The following is a 21,619-nucleotide window of genomic DNA, read 5'->3' on the forward strand; positions in this document are numbered from 1 at the left end:
ACGCCTGGTGAAATCTGCGTCCCTCAATGAGCGTCATCGCTTGATGTCACGTTGGATGGGAGCTGATGCAGCCGAGTGGCTGCAGCGAGAAGATCTTGCCGCCAGGATCTCTTGCCCTTCACACCTCGCAGTGCTTCCGCCGAAGTTGAGCATGTGAGCCTGCGAGGCGAAGTGTTTCGCGCCACCTCACTTCGCTGGGTAAGAAGGGGCTGCCGACTTGCTCCCGGACGAATTCTCTTCCCGCTGATCCCCCGATGCTTGTGTGAACGCGGAATTTGCCTGCTTTTACCCTTCGTGAGCTCGTTTCCACTTTTCCTTTTGCAGAAGCGACGATGGGCGTCTCGGTGGTCATTTCGCGGGAGGACATGGGACCTGGGTGCACGTTCGCCTCCCCGGAGGACTGTAACCCGGCCGTATTGCACAACAGCAGCCTCGCCAACATCTCTTACTTTTGGGAAAACAATACCGACTTCCTCGAGTTTCACAGGAACGGCACTGTAGGCATCCTCATCCCCATCGTCATCACCGCGGTCTACACGATGGTTTTCGTGGTGGGTTTAGTCGGCAACTGCTTGGTAATGTACATGATCATCAGGTAAGGGGCTTCCCCTGTTTCGCTCTGGTTCTCAAGTTCATTGTTGAAGTTTGAGAAGACGGGAGGGGGGGGGTGGGGGGGTGAGGAGGGGGGTGGGGGGGGTGAGGAGGGGGGTGGGGGGTTGAGGAGGGGGGTTGGGGGGGGGGGGGACAGCGTTGGCGAAGTAGCGGATGGGAGCAATTTGCCGGAGAAAGCCCGATGTCCAATAAACTATTGCCAAAGGTATAACTTTTGTGAGGTTGGATAAAGAAATGGGTTGTAACAGATGGTTGCCACGGATATTGCTGTCCACGCCAATTTCAGTCATTACTTTTTATTAGCACCACGACTCCAGATTTAATCTCAGAGACCCCCGATTGGGGGGGGGGGGGGGTTGTTTCAATCATGCACTTTTAATGCCATCAACATCTCAAAAATTAAATGGCTCAGTTTACATTTGCGGATGGGCGAGTCGGTACATAGACGGACGGATTAAGCTAAACATTGTTACACAGTGGTATTTTTTATTTTTGGACAATGACAAATCAGAGGACATTCGTGTAATAGCTACAAACTGCTGTCGAAACTGGGCTAGCAGCATTTATTATATATATATATATATAAATCGGGGAGAGATGCAAGTGAATGAATGAGAAACTCCGCAGTTTCAAGAAAGCTTGTGCATTGAAACAGAGAGCAGGTCTGAAGAAAGCTTATTCTGACCGGAGCTGGATTTCTCCAGCATTCTTAACATTCAATGCCCAGAGCATTTTCTGTTCTAATTGCAGAGGTGTTCATTTCCACCGAGGGTCGCCAAGTGATGCCAAAACGTTTTATTTTTCCACCATAAAATCCGTGACAGGAATAGAGTGTCGCAAGTAATCGTGCCCAAATCTGTTCACTGCAGTGAAGACCAACTTCTCCACTGTGTCGAAACCTGGTTAAAAAATGATTTAAAATGCATTGCCTCTCTGCGTACCACAAACCAGATTCCAAGTGAACTTATTCAACGACCCGAAAACTAACGAGATCAACGGGAATTAAGTCTTGTCCGAAAAATTGGGAGATCAGTAGCGAAATTTAAAAAAAAAGACGGGGATGGACGCCGTGGTCACTTTCTGGAGAACAGGACTGCCTGTCCACGGCCGATGATTTCACATGGCCTTCGGGTGGGAGATTGTACCAGTAGGCAATTTTCCAGGGCAACTGATGATGTTAACCCTATTGGTACTCGAAGCAACGGCTCCTTTTGATTTTGTAAAACTATTTCATCCCACGCTTACCGAACCTATTCCGCGCACCTATTCCCGTGACCTTCCCAACACTGATCTGCCCCTGTTTCAATGTCTTCACGAAGCGCAGCAACACGAACTCCAATGGAGCGTCTCCTCGACCTGGTCCTTTGTGGGGGCTCTTTGAACTAACTCCTGGAGCTGGTGTGATTTTTGGCTCAATCTAAGCGGGCAGAATGGTCACTCGGTTGACCTCACTGATGTGTGATTGATATAACTAGATAGTGTTTTAAATGAAGGGGGGGGGGGGGGAGAATGAAGATTCCAACCACACTCAAAAGTGTAGTCTATAGCATTCATTTCTGGAGTTTTACCACATCACCATTTATAATCGACTGTTGGCTAAAACATCATTCTCTTTGTTTTGAGGGTATGGGCTGTCAGCAGCAAATACCCGTTTATTTGTAATAATTAGAGGATAATTTTAGCTTGTGATATTTTAATGTTAATTAATTGCATTGGCAATGTTATCATCTGGCATATTTCATATTCTTCATTTAAAACACTATCTAGTTATATCAATCACACATCAGTAGTTTGGTTCAGAATAAAACAGATGCAGAAAGAGATGATAATGGGGAATATATGCATCGTAGCAGAGAAAACACCTGGAACAAAGCCTAACTATGAATGACAAAGTACAGCCGGTCATGCACATCAAATGATAAAAGTGAAATATTCAAATTATTGAACTCTTTTTTTTTTGGGAAATTCCTGGTTCAGAAGATTTTGTAAAATTAAAAAAAAATGTGATAAATACACCTGCACAAAATTGAATCTACATGGTGATAAGTTTGTCTTTGAATGCATTCATAATTGTTTTCACTTGAAGCATATAGCTATGACTACAGGTGGTCCCTGACTTACGACCGTAATGGGGACCGAGGAACCAGTCGTATCTCGGAATGGACGTAGGTCAGTATTGTCCGCATGTGGAGGACCGAAGTCTTATAGCAAACGTTTTCACTAAATCTTTGTTTGTTTTAATATACTTTTATTAATTTGAGAGAAAGTAATATTACATATCATATGTAAATCAGAAAATAGTTATCAATCTTAACACATTAACATACAGAATATGAATCTTATGCTAATTGTACAGTGTAACATATACATTAATCATATTAATAATTAAAACAACAAATTAAGGAGCTGTAGCGGCAGCTACACTGCTAACTGAAGGATCGCACAACCAGACAGGTTGAGTTCAGTGAGCAAAACTGATTTATTGCAGGCTGCCTGGCTGGTCTTATACTCCCAGCCCAGACCTGGCTGAGAACCGTGCTGGGTGGGGGGGTGGGGGGGGGAGGCGATGTCACCAGGGCATCACGTGGGTCGCCAAGAAAACCCGGTGGCGAGGTCGGGAGGAAACCCCCACTGGTGCCATTTTGGCCAGCTGCCCCGCTGTGTGTGTGACAAGTGGGGCTGGTTCACCTGCCTAATGGCATACCGCCACATTGCCCCCCACCCCCCCCCCCCACAATCGGCGCCAATGTCCTTTTTTGCAGGGTGGCCTCGGTTCTTGGGGTGGGCCACAACTACTGGTGAGGTGGGCTGGCTTTAACTTGTCCACCATAAACAGTTCCCTCTTGCCCCTGATGTCCAGTGTGAAAGTGGATCCTGAATGCTGGATGACTTTGTACGGCCCTTCGTATGGTCTTTGTAGAGGTGCTGTGGATGGGCCCCGCCTGATAAAAATGTACTCTGTGGAGTACAGCTCACTGGGGACGTAAGAGTCCCATGTGGCGTGTCTGGGCGGCGGTGGGGGTGTGAAGGAATCCAACTGGGCCCGGTGGCAGGGAAGTAGACCATGCGGTGACTGCTGGGGGATGTGAGGTGCGTTGACAAACTCACCGGGTAGGGCTAGCAGTGCACCGTAGACCAGCTCGGCAGATGATGCCTGTAGGTCTTCTTTGGGTGTTGAGCAGATGCCCAGGAGTACCCAAGGCAGCTCGTCCACCCAGTCGGGGCTGGTGAGGCAGGCCATAAGTGCCGACTTAAGGTGGTGGTGCAACCGCTCGACTAGCCCATTGGCCTGTGGGTGATAGGCTGTGATGTGATGTAGCTCGATCCCCATCCAGTTGGTGAGCTGTACCCAGAGCACAGAGGAACTGGGTGCCCCAATCACTGGTGAGGTGGTTCAGGATGCGAACCGGGTAACCCAACCATTCAAAAGCACTCAGGAGCAGGAGTCTGTGGAGGCATCTGGCATCGGCATCACCTCGGGCCAACGAGTGGTGTGGTCTGCCACTGTGAAAAGGTAACGGTTACCTTGGGAAACAGGTAAGGGTCCGACGATGTCCACATTTATGTGGTTGAACCGTTCCTGGACGTGTTTGATATCTTGTACGAGCACTCTGGTGTGCCTGTGTACCTTGGAAAGCTGGCAATGGGTGCAGGTTCTGGTCTAGTCTGCAATCTGCTTCTGAAGCCCGTGCCAGATGAAACGTTCTGCCACCATATGGACCATGGACCTGATGGAAGGGTGGGAAAGGTCATGGATATGGTGGAAGACTTGCCTGCGTCACTGCTAGAGAACCACTGGTCGCAGGGTGCCCATGGAGACATTACACAGGATGGTGCCCTCACCATGAGGAGTGAGGAGGTCCAGGAACTGCAGGCCCCTGATGGCAGTCCTGAAGGCCCACGTCTCCTTGTCAGACTTTTGGTCGAAGTCGAGGCTGGGTGTCAGTGTGCAAATGGCTGGTCATGAGAGTGCATTGGTGGCCACATTGTCTTTCCCTGCCTTGTGCCAAATGTCGATGGTGAACTCCGACACGAAGGAGAGGTGACGCTGTTGGCGGGCCGACCAGGGATCTCTTGCCATAGTGAGCGGCTGAGTGTGGGGTTTGTGGTTGGTAAAAATGGTGAAAGGCCTCCCGTCCAAGAAGTAGTGGAAATGACACACCGCCAGGTACATGCCCAGCAACTCATGATCGAAAGCGCTATACTTGTGCTATACTTGGGCTATACCTGGGCTATACTTGGGCTATACTTGGGGAAAGAAGTCGGCTAAAGAATGCCAATGGTTTCCACTGTCCATTCACCTGTTGCTCCAGGATGGCGGCAACAGCCGTGGCAGAGGCATTGACAGAGAGCTCCTTATGCAGGTCAGTGCATGGGTGGACAAGCAGGGTAGCCTTCGCGAGGGCTTCTTTCGCAGCTTTGAATGCCCTGCTGGCCCTTGGAGTCCAGGCGAATGTCTTGTCTTTAGCCGTGATGATGGTGAAGAGTGGTTGCATGATGTGTACAGTGTCTGGAATGATGTGGTTATAGAAATTGACCATACCAGTGGACTCCTATAGCCCCTTGAGGTTGTCCGTGCTTTGGAACTCCATAACTGCAGTGACCTTTGTGGCGGCAGGTGTAGCTCCTTTGGCCATGATGGTATGGCCCAGGAACCTGCATGGACTCTTTCCCAAACTGGCATTTGGCTGGATTGATCGTTAGGCCGAAGTCGGCCAGTCAGGAGAAGAGGGTGTGCAGGTGAGACTTGTGTTGTGCCCAGTCTCTGCTGGTGACAAAGATGTCATTCAGGTAAATGAATACAAAATTCAAATCCCTGCCCACTGTATCCATAAGGCGCTGGAAGGTCTGGGTGGCGTTCTTGAGCCTGAACGGCATGGGTAGGGACTCGAACAAGCCAAAGGGGGTGATGATGGCCGTTTTGGGTATATCCTCGGGGTGCACTGGGATTTGGTGATACCTGCACACCAGGTCAACCTTGGAGAATATCCTCGCATCATGCAGGTTGGCCGTAAAGTCCTGGATGTGAGGGATTGGGTAACAGTCAGGTACTGTTGCGTCATTAAGCTATTGATAATCTCCACAGAGGCGCCAGCCGCCGGAGGCTTTCGGGACCAGGTGGAGTAGTGAGGCCCAAGGACTGTCGGAGTGTCAAATAATTCCCAGCTCCTGCAGATGCGTGAACTCTTCCTTCGCAATCTGGAACTTACCCGGCGGGAGTCAGCGTGCCTTGGCATGAATGGGTGGGCCTTGGGTGGGGATGTAATGAAACACCCCGTGGTGTGGAGAGGTGGCGGAGAACTGTGGCTTGAGGAGGGACGGGAACTCATCTAGGATACACTGGAACTCATCCTTCTGTGTGCTGACCATGGCCATCTGCGGCTGCACGGTGCAGGACATATTGAGGCAAACAGATTGGAAGGTACAGGCATCTACCAGTCACCTACCTCGAATATCAACCAGGAGTCCATGGGTGAGGAGGAAGTCAACACCCAGGATGGCGGTTGGAAGGGAAAAGTGGTGAACCTCCATGAGAACTTCTGCTGGCCGATCTGGAAGTGGACGGTCTTGTCTCCATATGTTCGGATCTCCGTTGAATTGGCTGCATGGAGGGGAGGACCTCGAGGCTGGTTCTGGGATTCAATGGCTGTGGCAGGGATGATGCTGATCTGGGCTCAGAAGTCGACAAGGCCCTGACTGAATCCTGCAGGTAGAGAAGGCTGTGTTCTTGGCCAGCCGCCGCAGCCATTAAAAGCGGCCGGCCTGCTCATTTCCCTGGAATGAAGCTCTCCTGGGACAGTAACGGCTGGATGTCTTCAGGCAGATGGTCAAGGAAGATGCGCTCATCATCATGCTCAAGGAAGATCGCCCATGAGCGCAAGCATCTCATCCATCAACTCGATTGGAGTTCTGTCCCCTAAGGCGTTGAGGCGCAGCATCCGAGCGGCACGCTGGCACCTGGAGAGGCCGAGGGAGCTGGTGAGCACCTGTTTGATGGTCCCGTACTTATCTTCCATGGGTCGGTACTGAACGAGGTGCTGCACTCGTTTGGCAGTGGCCTGGTCCAGGGCGGCGACCACATGGTAAAACTTGGTCGAATCCAATGAAATTTGGCAGAGGTGAAACTGAGCCTCTGCGTGGCTGAACCAGGTCTCTGGCTCCTGAACCCAGAAGTCAGGAAGCTTGATGGCTATAGCGTTGATCGAAGGGTCATTCATGTTGGGTTCAAAGACGTTTGAGCCTGTCAGGGTCACCAATTGTAGCGACGGCTACACTGCTAACTGAAGGATCGGACAACCAGAAGTTGAGTACAATTAGCAAAACTGATTTATTGCAGGCTGCCTGGCTGGTCTTATACTCCCAACCTGGACCTGGCTGAGAATTGCGCTGGAGGGGCCACGATGTCACTGGGCCATCACGTGGGTCACCAAGCGTGGGCTTCTGAGCCCGGTGCCGAGGTCGGGAGGAAACCCCTGATGGCGCTATTTTGGCTAGCTGCCCTACCATGTGCATGACAAGCGGGGCCAGTTCGCCTGCCTAATGGCGTACCACCACAGAACTTGCGTTCATATTCTATGATAGGTTTATGATTCTGATATATTTATGATTTATTTATGATTCTGACATATGTAATGTCATCTTTTCTGTATATAAAAAATGAAAAAGAAAATTTAAAAAACTATGAATGAAAGGGATAAAAAAAGGAAAGAAAGAAAAATAAACATCCCTCCATAATAATCCTACCCCACCCATTAAGCACGGTCAACCACAAAGGAAGAAAGAAAAGGAAAAATTAATCCAGATATCAAGTTTCGACTGCCGCACATTGAGCGAATAGCACCCAGCGCACTCAAGCTAGATAATCAAATTGTGATAATAATCCATGAAAGACCCCATAATTTGTCAAAATCAATCATAGTTCCTTTAATTGTGTATAGGATTTTCACCAAGAACATATTTTTAACGTACATTTGACAATAACAAAACTTCATGAATTTGTCCATCACCCTTGGCGAATCTTTCCACATTCTGGTCCATGCTTACCTTGTTAGTTGGTGTTCCAGTGTCCCAGTGCTGGGTGTGGCCATCTTGATTCCTATGTGCATGCGTGAGCCTTCAGTGGGTTTGTGTATTGAAATGGCATCCTTAACTCTCGCATATACACCATCTGAACTCCAATACGCAAACTCACCTCACATGTGCCAACTGAACACTCGCACTTTTGCACAGGAATCAGGATGGCTGCGACCAGCCCCTGGACTCCGGAACACCGACTAACAAGATAAGTACCCACATTTTGTCTCTTATTTGCCTGTATCCATGTTACAGTTTGTGAAATACAACATAAACCATTTATGTTATATATATATATATATATATACATTTTTTTTAAATTGGTCCTATGTGTGGATAGTCATAAGTCGCATAGGTCATAAGTTGGGGACTACCTGAATATGGGAAAACTACAGGAGTGTGTGCCTTGACTCAATTTATCAAAGTACTTCAGTTGTGCTTTATTCAGCAAGAAATAAATTATTCTCTTCAATGCTACAGAAATTCTTGATGGCAAAATGTCAAATTTGTTCCTGTGAAGGTCAGGGTCTTGACTGATGTATTAGTCACCAGTGGATACACTACAGTTGCAACACTAGCATTTATCTCTTGAGTCTATAGTCCTTACCACCAAAATTGAAAAGTGTAGCATGTACACGAGAATGCTGTCTTCTGTGGGTTGTATCTTCTATGATGTATGCTTCTTTGCTATCCATGTGTTCCAGGGTTTTGTGTAGAGCTAATGAGATGGAATCTTCTGTAGACCTGTTGTTGCGGTAAGAAAATTGGAACAGACCCATGTTGCTGCTCTGACAGGATGCTTCAAGGATGTGAACATGCTTCAACATCAGTCTTTCAAAACACTTCATCACTGTGGATGAGTACCACTGGTCAGCAGTTATTTAGACAGATTACTGCACTGTTTGAAATAAATGGGTATCAAGCCCTGTTGGAGTGAGATGTTAAGAATATCCGAGAATACATGAGCTGGTTGGTCAGCACAGATTTTCAGGACTCAGCCAGGTACTCCATCCTGATTGGATGCTTTCCTTGTATTCATTCTTCTGAAGGTAGTCTGCATGTCAGCTTTGGATACTGACAGTAGAGTGTCATCAAGGAACATGTCTAATTGTATCGTGAAGAAAACACATGAGTGGGTTTACTTCCTCGGGAGTTTGCAGAGGTTTGGTATGATATCGAAAACCTTGGCGATTTTTTACATATATGTAGTGGAAAATGTGCTGACCAACTACATCACAGCCTAGTATAGAGGCACAAATACCGCTGAGCGGAAAGGCCTCCAAAAGATAGTGGACACAGCCAAGTACATCGCTCCTCACCAGCGAGAAAATCTACATGGAACACTGCCATCAGAAAGCAGCAGCAATCAGCAAGATCCATGCCACCTAGGACATGCTTTGCTCATGCTGCTGTCTTCAGGAAAAATGTAGAGGTGCCACAAGATTGGATCCACCAGGTTCTAGAACAGTTGCTATCCCTCCATCATCAGACGCATAAAAAACAAAAAATTAATCAGAGACTCATTTCATTTCCTCATTATTTATCACTGAATATTTACTTATTTTAAGTATTACACAGTCAATTAGTTCACATTTCTTTTTTTGCTTATGTATCTTTTCTTGAATGCAGTTTTTTACACTACTAATAAGTAGAAATTCTGTCTGGCTTGCAGGAAAAAGAATCTCGGAGTTGTACGAGATGGTCATGTATGTATTCTGACAATAAATCTGAACTTTGAACTTTTGAAATTTGACATGGGGGTGCGCAGTGTCTCTCCATTGTTCTGGTTGTCAAATTGGGCATAGAAGACATTGAGCTCATCTGGGAATGAAGGTTTGTTGTCTCCCAGTGCAGCAGATTTGGTTTTGTCATTTAGGCCCTGTCACTTATCCTTTGTAGTTTCTATTCTTGTTCAGAATCTCCACTTCACCCAGAAGATGACTTTCCATATGTCACACCTGCTCCTCGATGTACTGCTCTTGGTCTCCAGACTTAGATGTCTGTCATCTGGCTCTCAGCAAGTTCCGGATTTCAACTTCTGGTTGGGGAAGCCCTAGATGAACAATTTGGTTCTGATCAGTTCTTGAACCTTGAGATGGTGGTTTTCAGGTTTCTGAAAATTCTGACCAAAGGTACTAGTGAGAAGTTTTTTTCCCAGGGTTATGTGTGTCTTATGGCAGCCCGCCGCTGTGGCGATCGAGCCGGGGCTCTGGGTGGTGAGCACAACCAAAGGCCCCAACAAGTGAACCAAAGGGTGAATGGCAAGGGCAGCTTAAAAGCCAGTGACTCCAAAATGGCATTGGCCTTGCTGCGCAGCCAACAGACAGGGACAGTGCGTGGGGAAGAAGGGCATTGTTATACAGGAAAGTACCTGTGCACGTGAAATCTGCTTTTGTTATGCATGTTGGGATGTCACCCAAAAGGGGGCATGATGGGAACAGTACAAGTATAAAAGTCAGGCCTGAGCCCTAATAAAACTCAGAGCTTAACCTGACTACACTACGTGTGTGTCTTCTTTCGAGTAGCGTGCGGCGGCAGTGATTTATTATGTTGGTTGCCTTCTTGAAGCATCTTCTCAGATAGATGCATTTAATGGATGGGAGATTGAAGCCTATGATGGACCTGGCTATGTTTGTTACCTTCTGGAACTTTCTGTGTTTCTGATCAGTTGAATTTCCAAACCAAGCTATGATGCATCCTTTCCATATACATTCCACAGTGCACCTGTAGAAATTGAATACTGTTATGACAACATGCCAAACCTCCTCAGACTCATTAGAAAGCAAATGCCTCAGTTTGCCTTCTTCATGGTTAGAACATAGAACTCAGAGCATAAAACACTACAGCACAGCACAGGCCCTTCGGCCCTCCTTTAAAAAAGTAATAAACCCACCCTACCCCGTAACCATCTATTTTTCTTCCATTCGTGTGCTTGTCTAAGAGTTTCAAATGCCCTAGTGTTTCAGCCACCACCATCATCCCTGGCAAGGCATTTCAGGCACTAACAACTCTCTGTGTAAAATACTTACCCCTGATGTCTCCCCTAAACATCCCTCCCTTAATTTTGTACATATGTCCTCTGGTGTTTTCTGCCCATCTCTGCATCCTTTAGATATTCCTGCCTTTCATAATCTTGTTGATCTCTATCAAGTCTCCTCCCATCCTTCTACACACCAAAGAGAAAAGTTTCAGCTCTGCTAACCTTGCTTCATAAGACTTGTTTCCCAATCCAGGCAACATCCTGGTAAATCTCCTCTGCACCCTCTCCATAGTTTCCACATCCTTCCTATAATGAGATGACCAGAACTGAACACAATATTCTAAGTGTGGTCTCACCAGAGATTAGTAGAGTTGTAATATGAGATCGCTAATCCTGAACTCAGTCCCCCATTAATGAAGCCCAACATCCCAAAGACCTTCTTACCTATTCTGTCAACCTGTGCCGTGACCTTGAAGAATGCATGGATTTGAACCCCAAAGCCCTGCTGTACATCAACTCTCTAAAGTAACTGACCATTAACCCTGTACTCAGCCTTCTGGTTTGTCCTTCCAAAATGCATCACCTCACACATATCCAGGTTGAACTCCATCTGCCATTTTTTCTGCCCAACCATGCATCTCATCTGTATCCTCTTGTAACCTTCAGGTCCATCCACAACTCCTCCAACTTTCATGTTATCCACAAACTTACTCATCCATCATTCTGCCTCTTCATCCAGGTCATTTATAATAATCACAAAGAGCAGGAGTTCCAGAACAGATCCTTGTGGCACTCCACTAGTCACCGACCTCCAGACAGAATACTTTCCTTCCACTACTACTCTCTGCTTTCTTCCTGCAAACCGCTTTTTTATCCACACAGCCAAGGTTCCATGATCCCGTGCCTCATGACTTTCTGAATGAATATCTCATACGGGCCTTGTCAAATGCCTTGCTAAAATCCATATAGACCACATCTACCATCCTACCCTCATCAACTTCTTTTGTTACCTCCTCAAAAAACTCAATTAGGCTCGTGAGGCACAACCTTCCTTTTACAAAACTATGCTGACTATATTTGAGTAGACTGGACTTCTCCAAATGCTCATAGATCCTATCATTAAGAATCCTCTCCAATAGTTTTCACACCACAGACATAAGACTCACTGGTCTATAATTCCCAGGATTCTCCCTATTACCTTTTTAAAACAAGGGGACTACATTTGCCATTCTTCAACCCTCTGGCATGTCCCCTGCAGCCAAAGAGGATTCAAAGATCGTAGCTACTGCCCCAGTCACAATCGACCCCGGTGACTGATCAATCGATGTTTTTAAGAAGATCCAACACTTCCTCTTCCTTAATCTCCACATTGTCCAGCACACAGGCCTGTTCTATTTCAACCTCACCCTGGTCAAGGACCTTTTTTCTTGTGAATACTGATGCAACTTACCCAATCTCCTCTCCCTCCTTTATCCTTTAGTGGCCCCACCTACATTCTTGTCATCCTTCTGTTCTTGACATACACATGGAATACCTTGGGGTTCTCCTTAATCCTACATGCCAAGGCCTTCGAGCTCTTCTAAGTCCTTTCTTATGGTCCTTCCTGGCTACCATATATTTCTCATGAGCCCTTCTTGTTTCCTGCTTCCTATATCTATTATGTGCTTCCTTTTTCCTCTTGACTAGTTTCCTCACCTGTTTCAGCCACCATGATTCCCTTTTCCTCCCATTTTTTCCTTGCCTCAGTGGGACAAACCTGAGCCCTGTGCAAGTGGTCCCTAAACTTCCTCCATATTACTTCTGTGCTTTCACCCTTGAACATCTATTTCCAATGTATTCTTGCTAGTTTCTGCCTCATCCCTTCATAATTAGCCATTCCCCAGTTCAGCTCATACCCATTTTGTCTGCTTTTATCCTTTTCCATAGCTATGCTGAAGCCAAGGGAGTTGTGGTCACTCCTTGACATTCTGGTTCCAGAAAACCCCTTCAGAATATAGACTTTTTGGAATGTGAAAGTTTTAACCCTCTCCACCACCTTCCCATCAATGAGGACAGGTGTGTGAGGAAAGGTCCCTCAGCCTCTCCTTCCTAAGATCAACAAGGAGCTCCTTGGTCTTGATAATGTTGAGAACAAGATTATTTTTCTGGCACCACGCAAATAGATTCAGAATCTATATTCTTTATTCTGACTCATCATTTCTGAATGTTTAGATTGAGTTGGAGCTAAACTTGGCCATGGAGTCATGAGTCATGAGTCATGGAGTGGAGTAGAGGGACAAAGTACAGTGCCTTCAGGTGTTGATGGTCAGTGTAGAGGAGGTGATGTTGCCCATTCATAGTGACTGGAAGCTGCCAACGAGGAACTTGGGGATCCATTTGCAGAGAGACCAGATCCTTTAGTTTGATCATAAATTTTGCTGTTATGATGGTGAATGTTGAGCTGTAGTCAATGAACAACAGCCTGAAGAAAGTGTTCCTATGGTCTAGGTAGTCTAATGCAGTAATATTGCAGCTATATAAGACTTTGGTTGGGAATACAGTGTGAATTCTGGTCACCTATTGCAAGAAGTATGTGGAGGCTTTAGAAAGGGTACAGAAGAGGTTCACTAGGATTTTTAAAAAAATGTATTTACAACAAGGTATAAGCTTATTTCATTGAAACTAATAACACCCAAGTAACTGACCAATCCTGTATGTTTTTGGAGGGTGGGAGGAAACTGGGGCTTCCAAGGAAAACCCATGCAGGTCACAGGGAGAATGTACAAACTCCTTGCAGACAGTGTTGGATTCAATTCCGGGTCACTGGCTCTCTAATAGTATTATGGGAAAGGTTGGGCAAACTTAGGTTGTTTCCTCTGGAGAATAGAGGCTGAGATGTGTCCTGATAGAAGAGTATAAAACAATAAGGGGCATTAATAAAGTGGTAAAAAAATGTCACATACTGGAGGACAAGTGCTTCAGGTGAGGGGTAACATTTGAAGAAGATGTGTGTAGTGAACTCCGATTCACTAGAAGTGTCCTGTACTGATGACTGGCAGCCCAGAGAGTCAATTGATCTCTACCTGCTGGATTTGCGGACGCTGGCTAAGAAGTGCAGGTATGAGGTTGCTTCAGGCAGGGTCCGGGAAGATGAACAGATCCAGGACACCCTAGTTGTAGGGTACGTGAGGCAGCGACTGCTCAAGTCAGGAAGGAAGGACCTCGTTAGTCACATCGAGCTGGCCAAATCACTGGACCAGGCCAGTCTTGAGAATGACGACCTTGAGGCCAGTGAACTCGTGCTCCCGGGTGAGCTCCTCCAAGGACCGGTGGCCCCCGCTCGATAATGGTTACTACTTCCCAAGCCCAGGAATGCATTTTCTGCAGCAAGGGACAGCCAAAGACTCCGGATGCTCCAGCTGTGGGAAGAAGGGACATTGGGTGAGGGTCTGCCACGCAAAGGGAGGTCTGGGGAAGTCCCTGGCCTGTACTGCTTTTGGATCCGATTCCAGTCCCAAGCCATCTGCACCAGACTCACGAGATCGCCTGCTGCACAACCCGCCACCTACGGAAACAGCACGGAAAGGCTTGGTGGCCATCTTGCAGTGGTCTGATTTTGAATTCTGCCCTATCATCATCGTCAGGGGAGGAAGGAGGGCGGCCATCTTGCCATGCAATGAGTTCAGCACCATCTTACCTGCACAGGTTGACTCAGGATTGAGGGGGCACTTGAGGGAAGAACACGGCATCTTCGGCAAACTGGCATCACTGGTCCTCGACCAGAATAGACCTCACTAGCTCAGCAACTCGATGGTGATGTTGAAGGTAAACAGACTTTCGACCAAGTGCCTGACCTACACAGGCTCCACGGTGTTGCATACAGAATACTATCACCAATGTATATTTGTATATATTTACATACTGTAGTAGTGATTGGCTGAGAGCCATAGCCACGCCTACTGGCAGGTCATAAAGGGCTGCTCCTAACCAGACCCAGGTCAGTCTAGTCTGGTCGACCTTGCTGTAATACACTCCAGTGTTTTGAAACTTTTTGTTGATTAAATTGTAGTGTGTCAAATGACTCAAATACTTGTTAACTCAAACCAAAATTTTAATCAACAAAAGACTGGAGCATATTTGTATTGTAAATATTTCTCTTCTGTGTCTATTACTGGCTTCTGATCCTTGTTCTCTTCATCCACTGACCCTTAATTCTGAAGGAAGGGGTGAATGTAATGAACTGGGATTCACTAGAATTGTCCTGTACTGAAGACTAGTCCTGTCTCCTGGCCCCTCCCCAGGGGCCCGTATATAACCCTGGTTTCCCGCCTGAACCCAGAACCCCTCTGAACCCTGTTCATAAACCCTACCTTTGTTGTATAAATGCTCATAAAAGCATTAGTTCTCCCTCTAGTCGAGTGTGAGCTTTTATCTACGCTACAATGTGTGGGCAAATTCTTTGCACAAAGGGTGGTAGATAGACGTATGAATGTGAAAGTAATGGATGGGATGGATATCTATCAAGTGCAAGCAATCGAATTTTAGTTTAATTTGGACTTCAGGTTGGCTTCAAACACATGGGGCAAAGTGTCTGTACCTGCACCCTCCTATTCTATGTTCTATGTAATGGCTAATTTAAAAAAACACATAATTGCATACAATCTTGTTTATATTAACTATAGTAAATTGTATTGAATTAGTAGCAACATCAAAACTGATGACACCACAATAATTTTTCATGAAGTCTGATTGATTAATATATTTCTTTCTAGACACACCAAGATGAAGACTGCTACCAACATCTACATTTTCAATCTTGCTGCAGCAGATGCTCTAACAACAAGCACAATGCCTTTCCAGAGTGCTTACTATTTGATGGGCTCATGGCCATTTGGCGATATGCTGTGTAAAATTGTGGCCTCCATTGATTACTACAACATGTTCACAAGCATCTTCACATTAACAATGATGAGTATTGATCGATATATAGCTGTATGCCATCCCGTGAAGGCACTAGATTTCCGCACTCCTTTAAATGCCAAAGTAATAAACATTTGCATCTGGCTCCTTGCCTCAGTTATTGGTATACCTGCCATCATGTTGGGGGCCACTAAAACAAGAAATGGTGAGTATCAAACTTATATTCAAAGCAAAGTTTGTTTGTACCTTTGTAATATGAAGACTCATGCTTATTGTAGCAAGGTTAGTTTTACCCAAATTAAAATTCTTCCAATTTCTCTCTTTTAATGAAGGGCAAATCATTGATTGATTTTTGGAACCAGCCAAAATTACATTTCACTGTACGTTATAGAATGAAAGAATGTGCAGTTGTGTAATGCCATTCGTAATCTCAGGCCATTCCTGGGTATTTTTCAGGCAAAAAGCACTTTTGTAGTATGGAACTAGATGCAATATTGGAAGCAAGAGCGTCAATTTACAACCCTTACAAATAGTAAAAGAAAGAATGATCCGAGCATGTATTTCAATTAATTATAAATTTAATTAAAAAAATTAAATCTACACATAACTGCACAGTTATAGTCCATTTCAGCCCATGAGTTAGTGCCGCCCAATTTACACCCAATTAACCTACACCCAGGTATATATCGAACAGTGGGAGGAAACCAGAGCCCTTGGGGAAAACCTATGCAGACATACAAACTCCTTACGGACAGCGTGGAATTCGAACCCCAGTCCTGATCACTGATACTGTTGCGCTAACCGTGCCACTCCTCGCCTTACAAGTTTTTGGATGGTGCCCAAAGAAATCTTTGCAGCCACTTGAATGAACAAATTGAGCCTTTGCTCAATATCCCACCTGTGAACCTATACTTCTGATGGTGGGATCTCTAAGTGCCGTGGACAGAGAACTCCAGAACCTCTGCCATGAGCTAGGACTCCTCACAATTTATCTTGTTCAATTCACTGGTAAAACAGGAAAATATTTGAATTAATTACTTAGATAGTTAAACAGGAATAGAATTACTGTACTATTTTTATTCTTGTAAACTATAAACTGGATGATTCACTCCTTAAGAGTGAGATCAGAGACAGATACATTTGGAAATCTTTGCCTATTAGTGACTGCATTTTATAGTTAAGTAAATTCCAGTCTTCCTTTGGTAACAAAAACTGAAACATTAGAATTTGAAATTAAATCATTACTACATCATAAATAGATGGCTTGGCATATGTCATTTACGATTTCTCAATAAATATTAATCTATTTGAAGCAATGAAACTGAATTAAAAAAAAACCAGAATAATTGCTACCATTTGAAATAAAATCTGATATAATGTCTCTGAAGATAATGATCCAAATAGTTCCATTATATAGTTTTTCTCCAAAAGTGAATGATTTGCATTCCAAACAGCCTCTGCAGAAAACTGATGAATCTTTTCACCAAAAGCTAAAGGTTGATATTAATTATAGACGGATCAAAATCCTGACCTATGTAGCTACACCTCAAATTGAATTCCTATTAAACACGCATTAGTTTAAAATGTATTTTAATTGAATGCATTCCTTAAAATTTACAAGATTTAAAGAGGTTGCTGAAATAAATATCATCTCCTCTTGCTGGATATGTGTAAATTTCCCATCAATATATCATTTTATTAACTGGGCCACGAGTTAAATTGACATTGTATTTAGTACAATTTGATTGACTGATTTCCTGCTATGTTTCTATTGGAGTGAGGAAATTTGAACCCCATTCCCAGCTAAAAGGTTAGATGCAATAATTTAGAACCTATGAGCATTGATTTCATCCTAACCACTGCCTTTTGTTTTTCTTATTTAACAGATAGCATTGAATGTGCATTGCAGTTTCCACATCCCTACAGTTACTGGGACATAGTACTGAAAATCTGTGTGTTCATCTTTGCCTTTGTCGTACCAATTCTCATCATCTCTGTATGCTATAGCTTGATGATCTTGCGTCTGAAGAGTGTGAGATTGCTATCAGGTTCCAGGGAGAAAGATAGAAACTTACGACGAATCACACGGATGGTTCTCATTGTTGTTGCAGTTTTTATCATCTGCTGGACACCCATTCAAATTTTTGTGTTAGTTGACGCTGTGGGAAATGTGCCAAACACCTTAGCAGCATCAGCTGGCTATTATTTCTCGGTTGCTCTTGGATACACCAATAGCAGCCTTAACCCTATTCTCTATGCTTTTCTAGATGAAAACTTTAAAAGGTGCTTCAAAGATTTTTGTTGTTCCTCAGGAATGAAATTGGAGTTGCAGACAAGCAGCCGAATAAGAATCACCACACAGAATGCTGCAGTGTTTCATGGTAGCATTAGGAACTCTAACCAGGAGGTATGACTAGGAGTGGAAATGTCATCTTTCACACCAGGAGAGAGAGATGACTTCCAAAGTGCAGCATTGACTCAAATTACTTCAGTAGTTTAGTTCTTAATATTGTTGAATTTGGAGAATATGTTTATTTGTGTGGGAGAATCTAGAACCAAGAGGTCCCTGTTGAAAAATGAGGGACTTATGAAAGGTGAGGCCAATTTTTTTTTCTGAGAATCTTTGGGACTCTCTTCATAAACAGCTGGTGGAAGTACAACCTTTGAAAATTTTAAAATAGAAATCGATGGAATCCCACTTCATATACAGGTATACCCTATTTTATGAAACTGGAGCACTCGTATGAAACCTTTCATAAGCCGAAATGGCGTAAAGCGAAGACCCATTTACTACAATTGAAGCATATATTCGTAAATGCGAAAACCCATTCAAATCCTTTCATAAAAGTGAACACAGGTTTCTTTGTAAAAGCAAATTTTCGTAAAGTGAGTATCCACAAAACAGGGAATACCTGTACAGATTTGAGATTATCATCGGGTGTGAGGACCTTTCCGGTGCTCATAAATAAGAGATTAATTTGTGAGTATGCACGGAAAATGGAGTTTTATTTTGATATCCTTACTGTCAGCCCAAGATTGAATATGCATGCCATTTTACGCTAAGCTATAAAATCAACATTCATTCTAAAACACTATTGTACTTAGCATTCGCATTATGTGGGAAATAAAGTAACAAATTAGTTTGCAAGGCATGTCACAGTGGCTACTGCAATGGGTATGTTTAGAATGTTATTTTTTATGTAGCCCTTCAAGAGTTACTGTATATATTAACAAAAATAAATGACACTTTTGTGATGGGGTGAATCATGACAGGTCAGGCCTATCTCTCTCTTCTCTCTTGGCTTGGCTTCGCAGATGAAGATTTATGGAGGGGTATGTCCACGTCAGCTGCAGGCTCGTTTGTGGCTGACAAGTCCGATGTGGGACACGCAAACATGGTTGCAGCAGTTGCAAGGGAAAATTGGTTGGTTGGGGTTGGGTTTTTGGTTTTTCCTCCTTTGTCTTTTGTCAGTGAGGTGGGCTCTGCGGTCTTCTTCAAAGGAGGTTGCTGCCCGCTGAACTGTGAGGCACCAAGATGCATGGTTGGAGGCGATATCAGCCCACTGGCGGTGGTCAATGTGGCAGGCACCAAGAGATTTCTTTAAGCAGTGCTTGTACCTCTTCTTTGGTGCACCTCTGTCTCGGTGGCCAGTGGAGAGCTCGCCTATAGTCATCAGTTATAGTCAGTGATCTTCCTGCACCTACTTGTCTGCTGCCTGAGGAGGGTCTATTCTAATGACACAAAGCTGTGCAGAATCCAGTGGCATGTGTTATCGCAAGAACTCCAGAGGAGTCTGAAACTCTGCAAATGCCCTTGACACTGATGAAAATAACTTCATTTACACATTGTTTATATTACCAAGTTATCCCAGTTGTACAGGTTATGTGGGCTTACTTTCATTTCTGACCCTTGAAAGTATTTGCATCTGGCAAAATCCACCATCTGAAGCTCAATATGTCTATGGTTGTCAAGACATCTGCAGATCCTTGGCTTTCTGCTAATTTTTTTACTGATTCCACGAATAGTCTTACCAGCAAGATGCAGCCACTTTACACTAAAATGTTGATCTTGAGCCAGATTAAAAGAAGCCATCAAAAGTCAATCGTATAGAGAAGTGTATAACATGTTGCTTTCTATTTGGCAGTGTAGATATAAAATAAAAATGAACATAAAATATGGAGTACATAAAACAAATAAAAATCAAACATTTCATAGTTCCAAAAGAACAGTGTAAAAATCAGAAGTTGAATAGAATTTTGATGTAGCAAAATATTTATTAAACATAAGGATCACAGATGATATTAATGCCTGTATGCATTTGTGAACAATGATTCAATTACATATTAGATTTTGCCAAATGTAGTACCAAACAAGCAAATCAAAATTCTATTTTTCTCAAATAGGACATGGTAGAAAGTTTGAACATAATCATCATAAAATTTATAAGAAGCCATTTTACAAACTTTGTTCACAACCTTTTTTTTTCCATTATGTAAATAGAATCTGTGTCTCCTTCTTAATTATAAGTCACGATCACAACTTTCTGTTTATTCTTTCATTGAAGACGCATTCAAACATTATTTCAAATGTGAAAATTAGCCAAGTAAAATTTAAGATGTTTAATTTTTCTTGTTAAAAACATTCATATTTGTAAATATTCCTCATTTAATTGAAGTAAAGCGTAACATGATCAATTTGTGCTAGGTAACGTGAATGACAATCTGGTTGTGGTGTTCAGAATTATTATTGTGCTTTATATATATCTTTAGATTTCTTTCCTTGGTTTTGCAAACAGTTGGTTGTTTTGATATAAGGAAATATTTCAAGTTACTTTACATTTATGCTCAAAATTATGTGTTGTTCTGGTTTAAAAATGATTGTGAAATTGTGAATAAATAAAAGTGAGACTTTTGTGTAACAGTTGCTTCTTCCTTTGTGTAGTTTAACAATCATAAGATTTATGAGAATTCTTGAGCTTGTTGTTGTCATCAAATTCATGTGACTGAATCCCCTCTCACACTCAGCAGTAATGCATCATTTTGAAGCAGTATTAGAGCATAGAGATGAACAAGAAAAGCAAGAATAATTAGGGCTTTAATGTTTCCAATGATCCAGACTTTCAATGGAAAAAATACACCAAAATCATACATTGATCCTTCAATTGTTTTGTTGTAGCCAATCACAGCATGGAGGGATTGCACAAGGAAAGGCATTAACCAACCTGTTTTTTCTACCCTAGTTGGCCTCCTCAGACCAAATGCCATTATATTCTTTACAAGAAGGTATAAATAGATTAATTGAGTGGAGAGAACTGAAGTACGTGGATTTCAGTGTTGCAAACATTGTAATTGTCCATTGTATGAATGGAAAACAATACAGAACACTTACAAAATAATGAAAAGCTGGAAACAGAAGCTGATTGATTAAAGTTTCATGGTTTGATTCAGAAAACAGTGGAATGTGACTTGAATATCTAGATGATTGAAATACAGGAAATAGAAGTTATACTGTAGTTAGAAAAAAAGCACTTTGTTAAATGACACTCGCAATGTACTGTTACCAATTATTTTTCTTGAATTCCATTATTCTAAAGTCAATTATTCAGAGTATATCAAAAAAGATGTAGCTGAAGTCATGATCTACCATGGCTTCCTACCGAGATTACCACCACTGCAGAAATCAGTCTCCAGACAATATGATTCACTCTACCTGATATCAAGGAGCAGTTGAGAGTGCGATAAAGGCAGGAAGTCTAGCCAACGTTCCAGAATTACGTACCAGACAGCAGAATAGAAATGAACTCAGACAGTGTTATATTTAAAATAATATTTTAAATTATTAATAAACAATATTATAACACTTTAACTAATTTAATTAACTTACCTAAACTTATCTACATTTATCTAACTTAATGCCTAACTATCCATGAATATACTGTGGTGTGTGTGCGTGCGTGCGTGCGTGCGTGCGCATGTGTGTGCGTGTGCGTGCACGTGCGTGCGTGCGTGCATACGTGCATGCGTGCGTGCGTGCGTGTGATACCCCACTCAATT

General features: G+C 43.6%; 1 protein-coding gene across 1 annotated transcript; it reads left to right on the forward strand.

Annotated features, from left to right (window-relative positions):
- Positions 1 to 93: 93 nt before the first annotated feature.
- Positions 94 to 20,467, forward strand: oprk1 (opioid receptor, kappa 1). Its single transcript, XM_069921502.1, has 4 exons — positions 94 to 198; positions 325 to 595; positions 15,418 to 15,770; positions 17,452 to 20,467. The coding sequence occupies exons 2-4, from the start codon at positions 333 to 335 to the stop codon at positions 17,976 to 17,978; spliced, it is 1,143 nt and encodes a 380-aa protein (XP_069777603.1). The 5' UTR covers positions 94 to 198; positions 325 to 332; the 3' UTR covers positions 17,979 to 20,467.
- The last annotated feature ends 1,152 nt before the right edge of the window (positions 20,468 to 21,619 follow it).

This window comes from Narcine bancroftii, chromosome 2 (genome assembly GCF_036971445.1).
Source record: "Narcine bancroftii isolate sNarBan1 chromosome 2, sNarBan1.hap1, whole genome shotgun sequence".
Classification (NCBI taxonomy): domain Eukaryota; kingdom Metazoa; phylum Chordata; class Chondrichthyes; order Torpediniformes; family Narcinidae; genus Narcine; species Narcine bancroftii.

Bases quoted from the DNA above. Each gene is read 5' to 3' on its own strand.
- oprk1 (XM_069921502.1), top strand. From the start codon at position 333: ATGGGCGTCTCGGTGGTCATTTCGCGGGAGGACATGGGACCTGGGTGC. The intron at 596-15,417 runs GTAAGGGGCTTC...ATTTCTTTCTAG, and splicing joins GTAATGTACATGATCATCAG to ACACACCAAGATGAAGACTG. The intron at 15,771-17,451 runs GTGAGTATCAAA...CTTATTTAACAG, and splicing joins GGCCACTAAAACAAGAAATG to ATAGCATTGAATGTGCATTG.